Source organism: Lepidochelys kempii, chromosome 1 (genome assembly GCF_965140265.1).
Source record: "Lepidochelys kempii isolate rLepKem1 chromosome 1, rLepKem1.hap2, whole genome shotgun sequence".
NCBI lineage: Eukaryota > Metazoa > Chordata > Testudines > Cheloniidae > Lepidochelys > Lepidochelys kempii.
Window position 1 is genome coordinate 98,410,262 of NC_133256.1, and position 12,768 is coordinate 98,423,029.

Sequence of the window (12,768 nt, forward strand, 5' to 3'; positions counted from 1 at the left end):
AGCCTAGCAATAGCCCTTGGCACCCTGCGTTACCCACACAGAGTGTAATGCACTTAAATACAGGGCTGTGCTGTGAGGATACAATATGTTACAAATGCAGTAGCTTAAACAAGTTCATGCACAGCAGTGCATTATTGATTTAGTTATACCATTTTAATTAAATCAATATAAACTATACTGGTGCAACTTTCTCATGTAAACAAGGCTAAAATGGCAAAACTCTCGTTAATTTCAAGAGGGCAGGATCAGGCCCGTGATCTCCAGCATTACAGGAAGTGGAAATGATGACAGCACTAGCTGCTAAGCATGACAAATCCTTACTTTAGGATTTTACCTACATCAATGTTGCCCAAATAAATTTATTTATTATATAATAACAATATTACTTACCTTCATGCGATTCTCCATTTCTTTTTTCTTGCATTGCAGCTTCAAAGTTTAGTTGGAGAATTTTGTTTAAAGTAGTTATCCATTCCTCCATTTCCAGTTCACAGTCTGCAGCGAGAAGGTAACTACTCTTGTCTTGCATCTTGAGTTCAAAAGCAAAACGTTTCACTTTGTTGTTCTACAATAAAATAAAAAGACCTTTCCATATTAGCCAAGTTTTTCCACCTCCCCTCTTCCTATAAACCAGGGGAGGAAACTGTCTTGCATGATGTTTTCTGCGGTTCACCTGTGATTAAAAATATATATACACACATGTATACACACACTGCAACACAAGTGTAATTTTTTTTAAGTTACAATGCTTCCTTTTTTCTGCTGCTTCATCTTTGGAAAGATTTTTATAGTGTAGTGATGGTCTAAACCAGTGGTGGACAACCTGCAGCCCACAAAGGTAATCCAATGGTGGGCCGCCAGACAGTTTGTTTACATTGGCACAGCCGCCTGCAGCTCACAGTGGCTGCGGTTTGTCGTTCCCGGCCAATAGGAGCTGGGGAAGCAGAGTGGGCCGCAGGAACGTGCTGGCTGCTGCTTCCCACAGCTCCCATTGGCCAGAAACGGCGAACCATGGCCACTGGGAGCTGCATAACTAAATGCAAGTGTAAAACTGTCTGGTGGCCCGCCAGCAGATTACCCTGATAGGTGGCATGCGGCCCATGGGCTGCAGGTTGCCCACCACTCATCTAAACACCGAAAGCAACTTAATTTACCTATGCTTTTGTTCCCTACCATCACCCTATTGGCGATTACATACTAAAAGCAAATAGGTAGCACTAAAAATCTCAGTCTACAGGTATTTATTTAAATTGTGTGAATGTCTAAGTAATAAAATTCTTATGTAAAAGTTCCCACCTGTACAAGTGTCCTTAGATCAAAGCTCAGAAGCGTGAAACCACCTCGCTAACATTTTAGGTATCAGAGCCCTTGACACACTAGCAAGTTAAGACGGACAGGAGTGATCTGTTACAGTCGTAAGTCTACTTTTTGAGTGCTCTCTTTTGGCTGTAACGTTCCACAAGCAACGTGTTGGGGAATTAGTCCTGCTTCCTCACTTCCCCACTCAATACAGCCTGTTCTGTAACTATAGCCAAGACTTCATATACTCTGTGGCCAGCTTCACCTGCATTCTGAAAAACAGCTTTGGATTCTCTGATGCAGCCAATTGGAAATTCTGTGGCTGCTTAATTTTAATTAGGTGCCTCTCCTTCTTTAAGCAGTGTCCCTGTAAGTGCTCCACTTCAGGATGTGTGCACGTCCATGCACTCTTGATTTAGAGTATTGAGGCCCCAGTGAGATATCAACACTGCTTGGATAGAATGTGCTTGTTGAGGGTATAGATAGTTCCTAGGTCAGGCTTGAAGACATCAGACATGTAGTCTCGCTAAGGGTATCACAAATGTAGGGGCTGCCATATGGCCCACGAGTTGCAAACAAGCCTGTGTTGTGGTTTGCAGGCTGTGGTGCATTGTTGAAATGAGGCTGGACATTTGGCAACCTACCATGTGTAAGTATTCTCCAGAAGTGGAGAAGTCCAGAGTGGTCCCGATGACGTCTAGCTGTTGAGTGGGTGTGAGTACAGACTTTTTTGCATTGAGCCAGAGGCCCAAGGAGTCAAACAAGGACGGGGCCTTGGTAGTTGCTATCTGTACCTTGAGAAATTAGCCACCTTTCAGGAGCCAATTGACCAGGTATGGAAATTTGATTATTCCCAACTGGAGAAGATGGGCTGTGATAGCCAAGATAACTTCAGTGAAGACCCTTCGGAGGGGGGGTGGGAGGGTGGAAAGGCCGAAGGGTAATATGCAATAATGGTAGTGTTCCCTGCTGTCATAAACATACAGCTAAGGGTATCATAAAATCCCTCCTTACCTGTAAAGGGTTAAGAAGCTCAGGTAACCTGGTTGGCACCTGACTAAAAGGACCAATAAGGGGAGAAGATACTTTCAAATCTGTGGGGGAAGGTTTTTGCTTTGTTCTTTTTGTTGGTTCTTTCCAGGTCAGCGAGGAATCAGGACAGGGAAAATATATCTCCCAAAGCCTTACTTGAACTAAGCATCTAGATTACAAAAATTGTAAGTAAAGCAAGGAAATGCATTAATTTATCTTTAGTTTTAGCTTGTGAATTTTCCCTGTGCTAGAGGAAAGTTTATCCCTGGTTTTTTGTAACTTAAGTTTTGCCTGGAGGGAAATCCTCTGTGTTTTGAATCTGATTGTCTGTAAAATCAGGATGGAAGATATTTTTACAGGAGGTGCTTCTTTTACTTTTTTTTTCTTCTTTATAATAAAGTTCTGTTTTTTAAGAATCTGATTGGGTTTTTAGTGTCCTACGAACCCAAGGGTCTGGTTTGTGCTCACCTTGTTTATTTTCAAGCCTCCCAGGAAAGGGGGTGTAGGCTTGGGGGGATATTTTGTGGGAATAGGAACTCCAAGTGGTCCTTTCCCTGATTCTTTGTCTAAATCATTTGGTGGTGGCAGCATACCTCAGTCCAAGGACAAATAGAGATTTGTGCCTTAGGGAAGTTTTTAGCCTACGCTGGTAGAAATAAGCTTAGGGCGTCTTTCATGCGGGTCCCCACATCTGTACCCTAGAATTCAGAGTGGGGAGGGAATCCTGACACCTGCCCACTAGGAAAAACAAGAAATACCTGAGTGAGGGGCGCATGGATATATGAAAACAAGCATCCTGAAAGTCAAGGGAGACAAACTAATCTCCTGGATCCAGCAATGGAATTATCACTGCTACAGTTACCATTTTGAACCACTGAGAGTGGAACAAGGTTTTTTAAGTGCTGAGGTCCAAAATTGGTCTCCAGCCTCAGCTTTTCTTGGGGATCAGAAAGTAAAAGAAGAATAGAACCCTCTCTTGAAGAAGTCTAGTGGAAGAGCTTTGATTACCCCTACTATTAGAAGAGATTGTACCTCCTGCCACTAGAAACCCTCATTAGAAGGGTCCCTGAAGAGGGATGGTGAACAGGGTTGGGGGAAGGAAGGAGCTAAACTGGATGAAATCAGCTACAGGATCTATCTGTCTGAGGTGATTAGCTACACAGAAGGCAGAAAACGTGAGAGGCAATCCCCATAATGGTGGAGGGAGGAATAGCGCAGTGTAGAATCTGGAGAGGGAGACAGTTAGGACCCTTGACCAACAGGTCAAAATGGTCGTTTTGAAGACATTGCCAACTTGAAAGTGATTGTAGAAGAAGGTCCTTTCCTAGCGAATATGGACTTTTCTTGGATGTTCAGCTGGTCTCGCTGGCTGGTAGTGGACTGGGCAAGACCACTGAGCCATCTGCCATCTACTGTACATTCTCTTTGTCACAGATGTATAGCTCCTCAGAGATTGTAGTGTTGCTCAGTAGTCTTCAAGTGTATGATGGAGCCTGTCTGTGGCATCACTGACTACGATTCCTTAAAAGGGAGATCCTTTTGGTGTTTTGTGCCTTTTGGGGGAGGCCAGAGGACTGCAGCCAAGAAGCTTGATGCATTACTACTGCCATAGCCATAGGACATACAACTGTACTGGCAGCATCAAGTGAGAATTGGAGAGATGCTTTGGCAATTGTCTGGCCTTCCATTATGAGAGCTTGAAATTGTTCCATCTCGTCCTGTGCTAGGTGTTCAATAAAAGGTTAAAACTTTAGATAATTTGTAAAATCATATTTTGCAACCAGGACTTGGTAATAGTCTACTCTGAACTGTAAAGAGGCAGAGGAGTAGCTTTTGTGCCCAAGAAGCGCCAGCTATTTCAGTTCCTTTTCAGATGGTGTCAATTGGGACCAATGTTGCATGTTTCATTTGTTGATGACCTCTATAACCAAGGAGTTAGGTTAGGAGAAAAAAATGCTCTTAGCCACTGGGTGGAATATAGTATTTTTTGTCAGCCCAGTCATATGTAGGCGACATGGTAGCTGGAGTTTGCCATACTCTATGCGATAAGACCATTAGAGCATCACTGATGGGTATGGCAAATTTTGCCCATAGGAGATGTATGGAGAATGTCCAACAGGGAATGTTGGGGTTCTTATAGCTCCTCTAATGGAATTTGTAAAGTTTCTGCTATTCATAGTATAAGGCTTAAAAGGCCTTGAAATCATCAGCGTAAGATGGTGGGGAAAACATAAGAGGCTCATCTGGCGAGGAAGAGAATTGTGGGAATGTAGGGTTTCTTTTTCCCCAGCTGGCTCTTGCTCTTCTGTAAGTTCCTCCTGTGGAGCAGGGTCCGAGGAGGCAGGTGTTGCTTTTGGCATGTCCTCTTATGAACCCTGTAGAGCTGGTTACAATATGTGAACCATGAGTTCCAATAAGCCCAATCAGGTGGGGCATAAGGGAACAGGGCTGGAATCCAGGGTTACCCTTCCCAGGTTTGCTGGGTGTATCTCCAGCAGGGGGTTTCTTCCTCAGGATGCACCTCAAGGAAGGGAGTCACCGTTGTACATTATAGGTCCAGAGGTAAGTTGATACCAGGGCAGTATCTCTTGGTATCTCCAAGCCAGCGGTTCCCAAACTTGTTCCGCCACTTGTTCAGGGAAAGTCCCTGCTGGGCCGGGGCGGTTTGTTTACCTGCCGCATCTGCAGGTTCGTCCGATCGCGGCTCCCAGTGGCCGCGGTTTGCTGCTCCAGGCCAATGGGAGCTGCTGGAAGCGGCGTGGACCGAGTCAACACAGCTCCAGGTCCCTCCTGTCAGCAAGCGATGGAGGGTGAGTATGGGAAGCCAAATAGGGTCCACACATCTTAAAGAACCTTCAGTTACAGTAAGTAACCGCCTCCTCTTCTTCAAGTGATAGTCTCTATATGGATTCCAGTCGTGGGAGAGTAGCTCACAAGAAGTCACAGTCTGTAGGATAGTATGTCCAACTGCCACAGGGGCGATGGTATAGTGAGTAGAAAAGGCATGGACGGAGGACCACATGGCCGCCCTACAAATGTCCTGCCACGCAACGCTCACAAGGAAGGCTGAAGTGGAAGCATGTGCCCGCCTGGACTGGGCCGTGACTCCCAGAGGAGAGGGGGGAAAAACGTGAGAGAGAATACAGTATTTCTCAATACAATGGGAGATCCTTTTGGAGGTGTTGCGAGCTGGGGACGCGGCCCTGGCAGCGCTCTGCGATGGTGAGGAAGAGCTGGGGTGCAGCATGGAAGGCGTGGGTGCTTTGGAGATAAAAGGTCGGTGCCCGACAGACATTAAGGAAGTGTAATGTGCGTGCCCTGGGAAAGGCGTGCGGTTTAGCGTAGAAGACCAGTAGGTGTATATACTGGTTGAGGTGGAACAGGGAGCCACCCTGGGTAGAAATTTGGGGTGAAGGCACAGGGAGACCTTGTCCTTGCAGAAGACAGTAAAGGGTGGGTCAGCCATCATGACCGCCAGCTCGCTAACTCATCGTGCTGAGGTAATCGCCACCAAAAGCATTACTTTCATGGAGAAATGGGTGAGAAAACAGGTCGTCAGGGCTCCAAATGGTGGCTCAGTGAGGGCGGAGAGGATGAGATTAAGGTCCCAAAAGGGGGAAGGCTTCCATTTGTATGGGAGAGTGTTGAGAAGGCTGCGAAGGAATCAGGCAATAGAGTCAGATGAGCGAAGATAGAAAGCCCATCCACAGAGGGAAGGCAGGCACTGAGTGCCACCAGGTGAATGCAGACAGAGGAGTGGGAGAGGCCAGACTGTCAAAGGTGAAAGAGGTAGTCCAGAAGGATGGGAATGGAGACGGAGTCCAGAGAGTAAAGGTGGCGATGTGCCCAGGTGCTGAAGCGTCACCATTTAGCTTGGTAGCAGGCTCTAGTTGACGGCCATCTGCTGTGAATGAGGATGTTGTGCACGGCGGCGAAGCACACCCTGTCTACAAGCAAGCCCCATCCAAATACCAGGCTGTGGAGTGGGGTGCTGCAGGTGGCCGTGCACCTGTGTGAAGAGATTCGTGAGGCAGGGAAGGGGGATGAAGAGGAAGCGAAGAGATGGAGGAGATTGGTGAACCAATATTGGTGAGGCCAGGAGGGAGCTATGAGAATTACTGCCATGTGATTTCACCACACCTTGCGTAGGACTTGCAGGAGAAGGAGAATGGGCGGGAAGGTATAAGTTGTCCCCAAATCTGAAATGGTTGTGGGTGAGGACAAAGTCACAAAGCTCAGCCACCAGGTGTGCCGTGGTCTCCTCAGGGATACTGTTCCTGACAGCTTGTAGTCCATCCTTGTGTGGAATATTGGTGTAAAGAGCTTTTACATCCATGGTGGCGAGGTTGGTGTTTTCAGGAAGATCACCAATGCATTGTAATTTCCTCAGGAAGTCGGTGGTGTCTCGAAGATAGCTAGGAGTGCTCGTAGCGTAGGGTCTGAGGAGAGAGTCCAAATAGCCAGATAATCCTGCTGTAAGAGTGCCAATGCCTGAGATGATGGGACATCCAGGATTTCCAGGTTTATAGAATACCCCTGGTCAGGGCTTGAATAGGGACTGTGAGTGGTTGGCTCACTACTGAAGCAATTTTTCCCTCTCTTGGTATTGACACCTCATCAGTTATTGGGAGTGGACCACATCCACCCTGACTGAATTGGCCTTGTCAACGCTGGTTCTCCACTTGTAAGGTAACTCCCTTCTCTTCATGTGCCAGTACATTTATGCCTATATCTGTAATTTTCACTCTATGCAGCTGAAGAAGTAGGTTTTTTACCCACAAAAGTTTATGCTCAAATAAATCTGCTAGTCTTTAATGTTCCACCGGACTCCTCGCTGTTTTTGTGGATACAGACAAACACGGCTACCGCTCTGATACTTGGCACCACCAGGTGAGGGAAGCCAGGATGGAGGCGGGGATCAGGATTGGCTTGCACAAGCGGTCCAACTGTAGGTTGCAGCCTTACCAGAGCCACAGCCGGAGGCAGCACATATGAGGGTGGGTACATGGTATGACTGAGGTGAAGACCGCCACATGGCCAAGAAGGGAGAGGAACTACCAGATGCGTGTACATGAACGGTGATGTAGTAGCATAATGAGCAGAGTGAGGGAAGTGAATTGGCCCAATGGGAGAAAGGCGCAAGCCATTACTGAGCCCCTATGAAGGTGAGTGTACAGGCAGGGTCGAGAACCAACTTGTCCTCATTGATGCAGATCCCCAGGCTAGTGAGAAGGACGCAGAGGATCTGGATAAGCGGCAAGGAGGCAGTTGAGAGACGGTGCAACAAGGTGCCAGTTGTCCAGCTAAGTGAATATGGAATGGCCTAGACGGCACATTTAGGCCACAATGACTGCAAAGACCTTTATGAAGACATGGAAAGGGTGGCAATCCCAAAAGGGAGGACCCAAAACTGATAGTGGAAGCAACCCAATGTGAAGCGGAGGAACTTACGATGAGTGGGGTGGATGTCTATATGAAAATACACATCTTCCATAACGAGAGCTGCAAGCCACGCTCCATGGGGAAGGGATGGGATAACAAGGGGGAGTGTGACCATCCAGAAGCAGAACTTGCATATGAATTTGTTCAATGACCGGAGATCCTGAATGGGGCGGTGGCCACTCCCCACCCTCCCCACTCCTCTGCGCGTACACACACACACACACACACACACACCTTCTATTGGACAAGGAAATAAGAAAAGTAGAAACCACGGCCATGGTACCAGCACAGGATGTGTTCTATGGCACTCTTCTGGAGAAGGGTATCCACTTCCTCTCAGAGGAGACTGCACTGGGAAGGATCCCCAGGGTTCCATGGGGCGGGTGACAAGGAGGAAAGGAGAACTCTATCAGGTACCCCTGGTGAAAAACGTCCAGCACACAGCGTTCGGTGGCGATCTTTCCTCAGTGGTGGGAAAACAGGGCAAGACAGTCCCCAAAAACGATCTGAGGAGCCAGGGAAGGGGCTGAGAGGGGTTCGCAGATCTCGGGGAAAGAGTCCAAAAGACTGCATGGATGGATGCTGTTGGAAGGTGGAGGTGGCAGAGGCAGAATAGTGAGGTCGCTGTGTGTGCAGACAGTGGAGAGACAGCTCTTGCAGGCATTGAGGGTAGGGCTGGTCTCGGGACGAGGCGGCTCTGGTAGGTGCAGCAATGTCCTGGGGTTTGTTGTAGACGGGAGGAGGAGTAGTGCGAGTAGGGGCTGGCTGGTGATTTGGCAGCGGCAGTACACTGCAGTCTTGGTAAGAATACCAAGTGCGCCAGTAGGGCCAGGCATATGGGTCACTGGGCATCAACAGCCCCTCAGGGTTAATGGAACCATGCCTTGGGGGAAGGGCCATACGCTGGCAGGTAGGGCTGGTTCTGGGGGTCCAGGCTACAGGAGCGTGCAGGAGAGAATGGGGAGTCTGGCTCAGGAGACCACTCAGAACTGGAGGACGGGTCCGGCAGAGGCCAGGCCATCGGTGCTGCCAGCACAAGACAAAGCAGAACAGGGCAGTCCTGGAGCAGGAGAGGTTCAGCCACCGGCAATACCAGCGGTGAGAGATGATGCAGAGCAAGATGCTGCCAGAGAAGGAAAGACTCATCCGAAGGAGATGGAAGCCTCAAGGTGACTGGAGACCCAGAGCGCTGAGGGGAGCCCATGCATAGCAGCATGAGATTGGCCATAAGTATCACAGGGAACAAGCGTCCCAGCATGGGCGGGACTGGGCATGAAAGTCTGGATGGTCATGAAGGTGTTGACAGTGCCAGAGATGAAGGCGGCAAACTCGGTACCAATACTGGAGACAGTGCTGGCAGGTCTTGGACTTTTCTCTATATGAGATTTCTTAGGAGAAGGAGCAGCTGAGTCAACACGCAACTTCTCACCTGACCTGGCACCGCTTGGGATGGCAACACTGTATTTAGAGATGATCCCCGTCAGGGAGCCGCCCTTATGCCTGTGTGTTTCTTATGTGCATGGTGGGGTTTTGGCAGTTGTGTCAATACCGCTGGAAGGGCCCACGGAGGCACTCACCATCAGTGACAGGCATCACTCTGGCAGATCTGTCAGTGCCAGATCCGATTAAGTCTCCTCCACCAGGCCTTTGCGGAGGCGAAGTTCCCTAGCTTCCCGAGTTTGAGGTAGGAATGAGCAGCAGATGGAGAACTGGCACCAGCGTGGGCTTCACCAAGACAACAGAGAAAGCATTGGTGCTTGTCACTCACAGAGAAGGAGCACGAGCACATAGCATACCTTTTGAAGCCGGCTTGCCAGAGCATAGTCCCCAGGACGGGGGAGTGTCCCGCAAGGGGAAAAAAATCCAGCAGGGGAGATCTAAATGACTAAAAACTGTTAGACAACTATATACAACTAGAAAAACTATTTACAGAAGGAACGGACAAGAGCTCTCTTAGCAAGCTATGAGCACCGAGGAACAGGGGTTCTGATTCTAGCCATGCAGGAGAAGCGTTGACCCCCACAGACTCAAAGGACACATCACACGGCTGATGCATGTAACACGTGCCGGTCAACAGACACTACTACAAGCAGTTCCAGCTCTGGCACATGGCACGCATACACACCCACATTTGGAATCCACATAAAAAAGATCTAAGTTATATATTGACTGGGCTAAGTAGGATTAGAAGGACCCTATATTTGTTGGAATTGGTTTATGGGATTATAAGGACCCTATATTTGACAAAATTGGTTTTCAGTAACCACTCATCATAAAGTCTAGTGTCTGAGTGGTGAGCCAAGAGTTAGAATGCCTAAGGAGACTACATTTTTGGCTTCTTGTTAACCAGTGTGGTGAGACAAGTTCCCTTTTTGTTACTGGCTTGGTTATAATCTAATAATAGAGTAACCACCAGTTTGTGATGAGTCTGACCGATTTCTCAGGTGTCTGTCCTGAATTTGGTAGTCTTAGCAGTGACCTACTGAGGCATAGTGACCCCAAATGTAATTGTACCTTCAGAACTTCAAGATCCAGACCTTTATTACTTCTATTTTACAAGCTCAAATCAGTGTGGTACCTAGAAATTAAGTTCTGGTCTTTTCTTGTCGTACCTTACTGTCAGTAATTAAGATTTTGCAATCCAAAATCTCAAGTGCCTTCAGTTACATCTACCCAATTGTACGGTCTTCAGAGATGCAGCACAAGTGTGACTGATGGCAGAATCTGCTTAATTAACAGTTATGTTAATATATCAGCCACAACAAAATTCACTTAACTTTCTCATAGCTGTGCTAGCTCTAAAAAGTTAACAGTAAAAACTTCATTTCTGTTATGAAAGTAAATAGATACAACCCCAGATAAACGGAGGCAGCAGCTCTTGTTGACTAACATGCTACCATTTTTTAAAAAGTCACTTTCTCGACAATGACCACAGTTTATGGCCAAATCCTATCCTATCCTGAGCTTTGCAGGTCACCAGGATATGAGTGAAGGAGAATAAAAATATATAAGTAGCTTTTTCTTCCCTCTTTACCAAGGATGGGGGAAGGATGCTGGGGTTCAGAGCCAGTACAAATACACAGCGCCTCCCTACAGATGACCCCTTCCCTCCTGCAAGATGCCCTAGAATATGCCACATTTCTGGATGTGTTCTTTTGGTCTGTTTTGTGCCAAGCACTGGGAGAGGAGGGGAAGAGACAGAGTGAAACAATTTGGGAGGCACTCAGAGGGGATCTTTGTAATGATTTCAGACTCCTCTCAGTGGTTTTTAATCAGAGGGAATGACCTGGGCCTTAGTTTGCAGGGCATTAACCTAAGAGACTAAAAACAACTGACTCATTTGGGTTAGATTATTTGTATGTTTATTTAAGTGGTTAAACTGCATATATTATATGGGCCTACAGTCCATTTACTGCACAATTCACTGATCAACGTTATATATGTACTAAAGGAATATTTCATCTCTATTCACAACATTTTTATACAGTAAATTGAAAAAACATTGCAGCATGGGCTCACCAAGGTTTTTCTCATTAATTCAACATAAGGTTAAAGCAGTTGAAATGTGCTCCTTACAAACTTCATAAATAAAGCAAACTTGGTTTTGATTATTTTAAGTTTGTTGGGTGTGCAACTCAACATTTTTAAAATTTGTGTTTTGGTTGCACCCCAAAGGCCATATTCAGGATTGGGGGTCCACTGTGGAAAGCACTGTACAAACACACAGAAGGATCCAGTCCTTGCTACAAAGAATATCTGATTTGAAACAAGTACTTTGTGCCCCTATACTACAAAGACTCGGGCATGTGTTTAACTTTACACGCTGAGTATTCCTATTAATTTCAATGGGACTACTCACAGTGCATTAAGTTAAACATACAAAGGCATCTTTGCAGGATTTGGGGCCTTAATAGATATGTTCTTTGAGTTATGGACTGTCTTTTCAGTATATGAGCATACAGTTCCTTTTGAACTGAGGCCATGTTCCCCAATTGGGCCTCTAGACAATACTGCAATACAAATACTAAAATACAAGAAGTGCATACAGCAAATTATTGTGGGCAACAAGGGAGATAGGACAAGATTAATGGTAATAAAACCGTGCATCTACACAGGGTCACTGTGCACAACCTCATGGTCCAAAATAATACGAAAGGTTTTTTTCCTCCAGCTGCCAAAACTGCTTTTTAACTGAGCTATTATTAATTGGTTGATTTCTTCCTGGCTTCTCAGCAAAAGTGAGTTTTGATGAGAGATTTCATGTTTTTGATATTTTACTGATCGTTTGGAGCAGAAATTAGTGGTCTTTAAATCCAAAGTGCCAAGACAAATTAACATGGATGAATGGCTTGTGCAATTTAATTGATTATGAGGTTGTATGAGTCAAAAGTGCAAATCTTAAACTGATGAATATATATTTTACTCCCAGTAGCAAGACAATAGTTAAAGTTGTGTCAGAATTTTCTATTTTACAGAGTCTGTACCTCTGTTTCACCTTCTTACAGGACCCTTTTTTGTAAACATGCCATGGGGAATTTCCAAATTTCAGCCACTAATTATTATTTATGTCATTGTCTCCATGTGTGTTTTGTCTGAAGGCTGTTTTCAGGAAATTTGGGGAAACTGGAACACCAGAAAAGCCTGATTTTGCCTCCCTCCCACACACACACTATGCACAATTACTGTCTTCTGCTGCTTCCTGAGCGGCAATACTGAGACGTCACAGATTATCAGTCACGCACTCACTCCAGTTCACTGGCATTCTGGGAAGTGTCACTAGGGCCCAGGTTGTCATGGCAACAGCTGACTGTGATAACTGATTTACATCAGACGACACTAACATTATTACAAAGAAAGGTCACAGTAGAACTGACATAAAAGCACATTGTGTTTTCAGAACCTCCCACTGTACTCCTTTAGTTTGTACTGTAGTAAATTACATGATTTCTTTTAAAAGGGTGATTGTTTGCTACTTTCCTCAAAAAGGGTTACATG

The 12,768-nt window shown here is 46.2% G+C and overlaps 1 protein-coding gene across 22 annotated transcripts in view; it reads right to left on the reverse strand.

Annotated features, from left to right (window-relative positions):
- Positions 1-12,768, reverse strand: part of DOCK9 (dedicator of cytokinesis 9) — a 336,209-nt gene that overhangs the window by 183,948 nt on the left and 139,493 nt on the right. For all 22 annotated transcript variants that reach the window (XR_012159418.1, XM_073348476.1, XM_073348510.1 and 19 more), the window contains one exon: positions 391-565. Coding sequence is in view for 21 of the 22 variants with exons in the window: in XM_073348476.1 (XP_073204577.1) it covers positions 391-565 (175 nt within the window). In the remaining variant the exon portion in view is untranslated. The remainder of the gene's footprint in view (positions 1-390; positions 566-12,768) is intronic.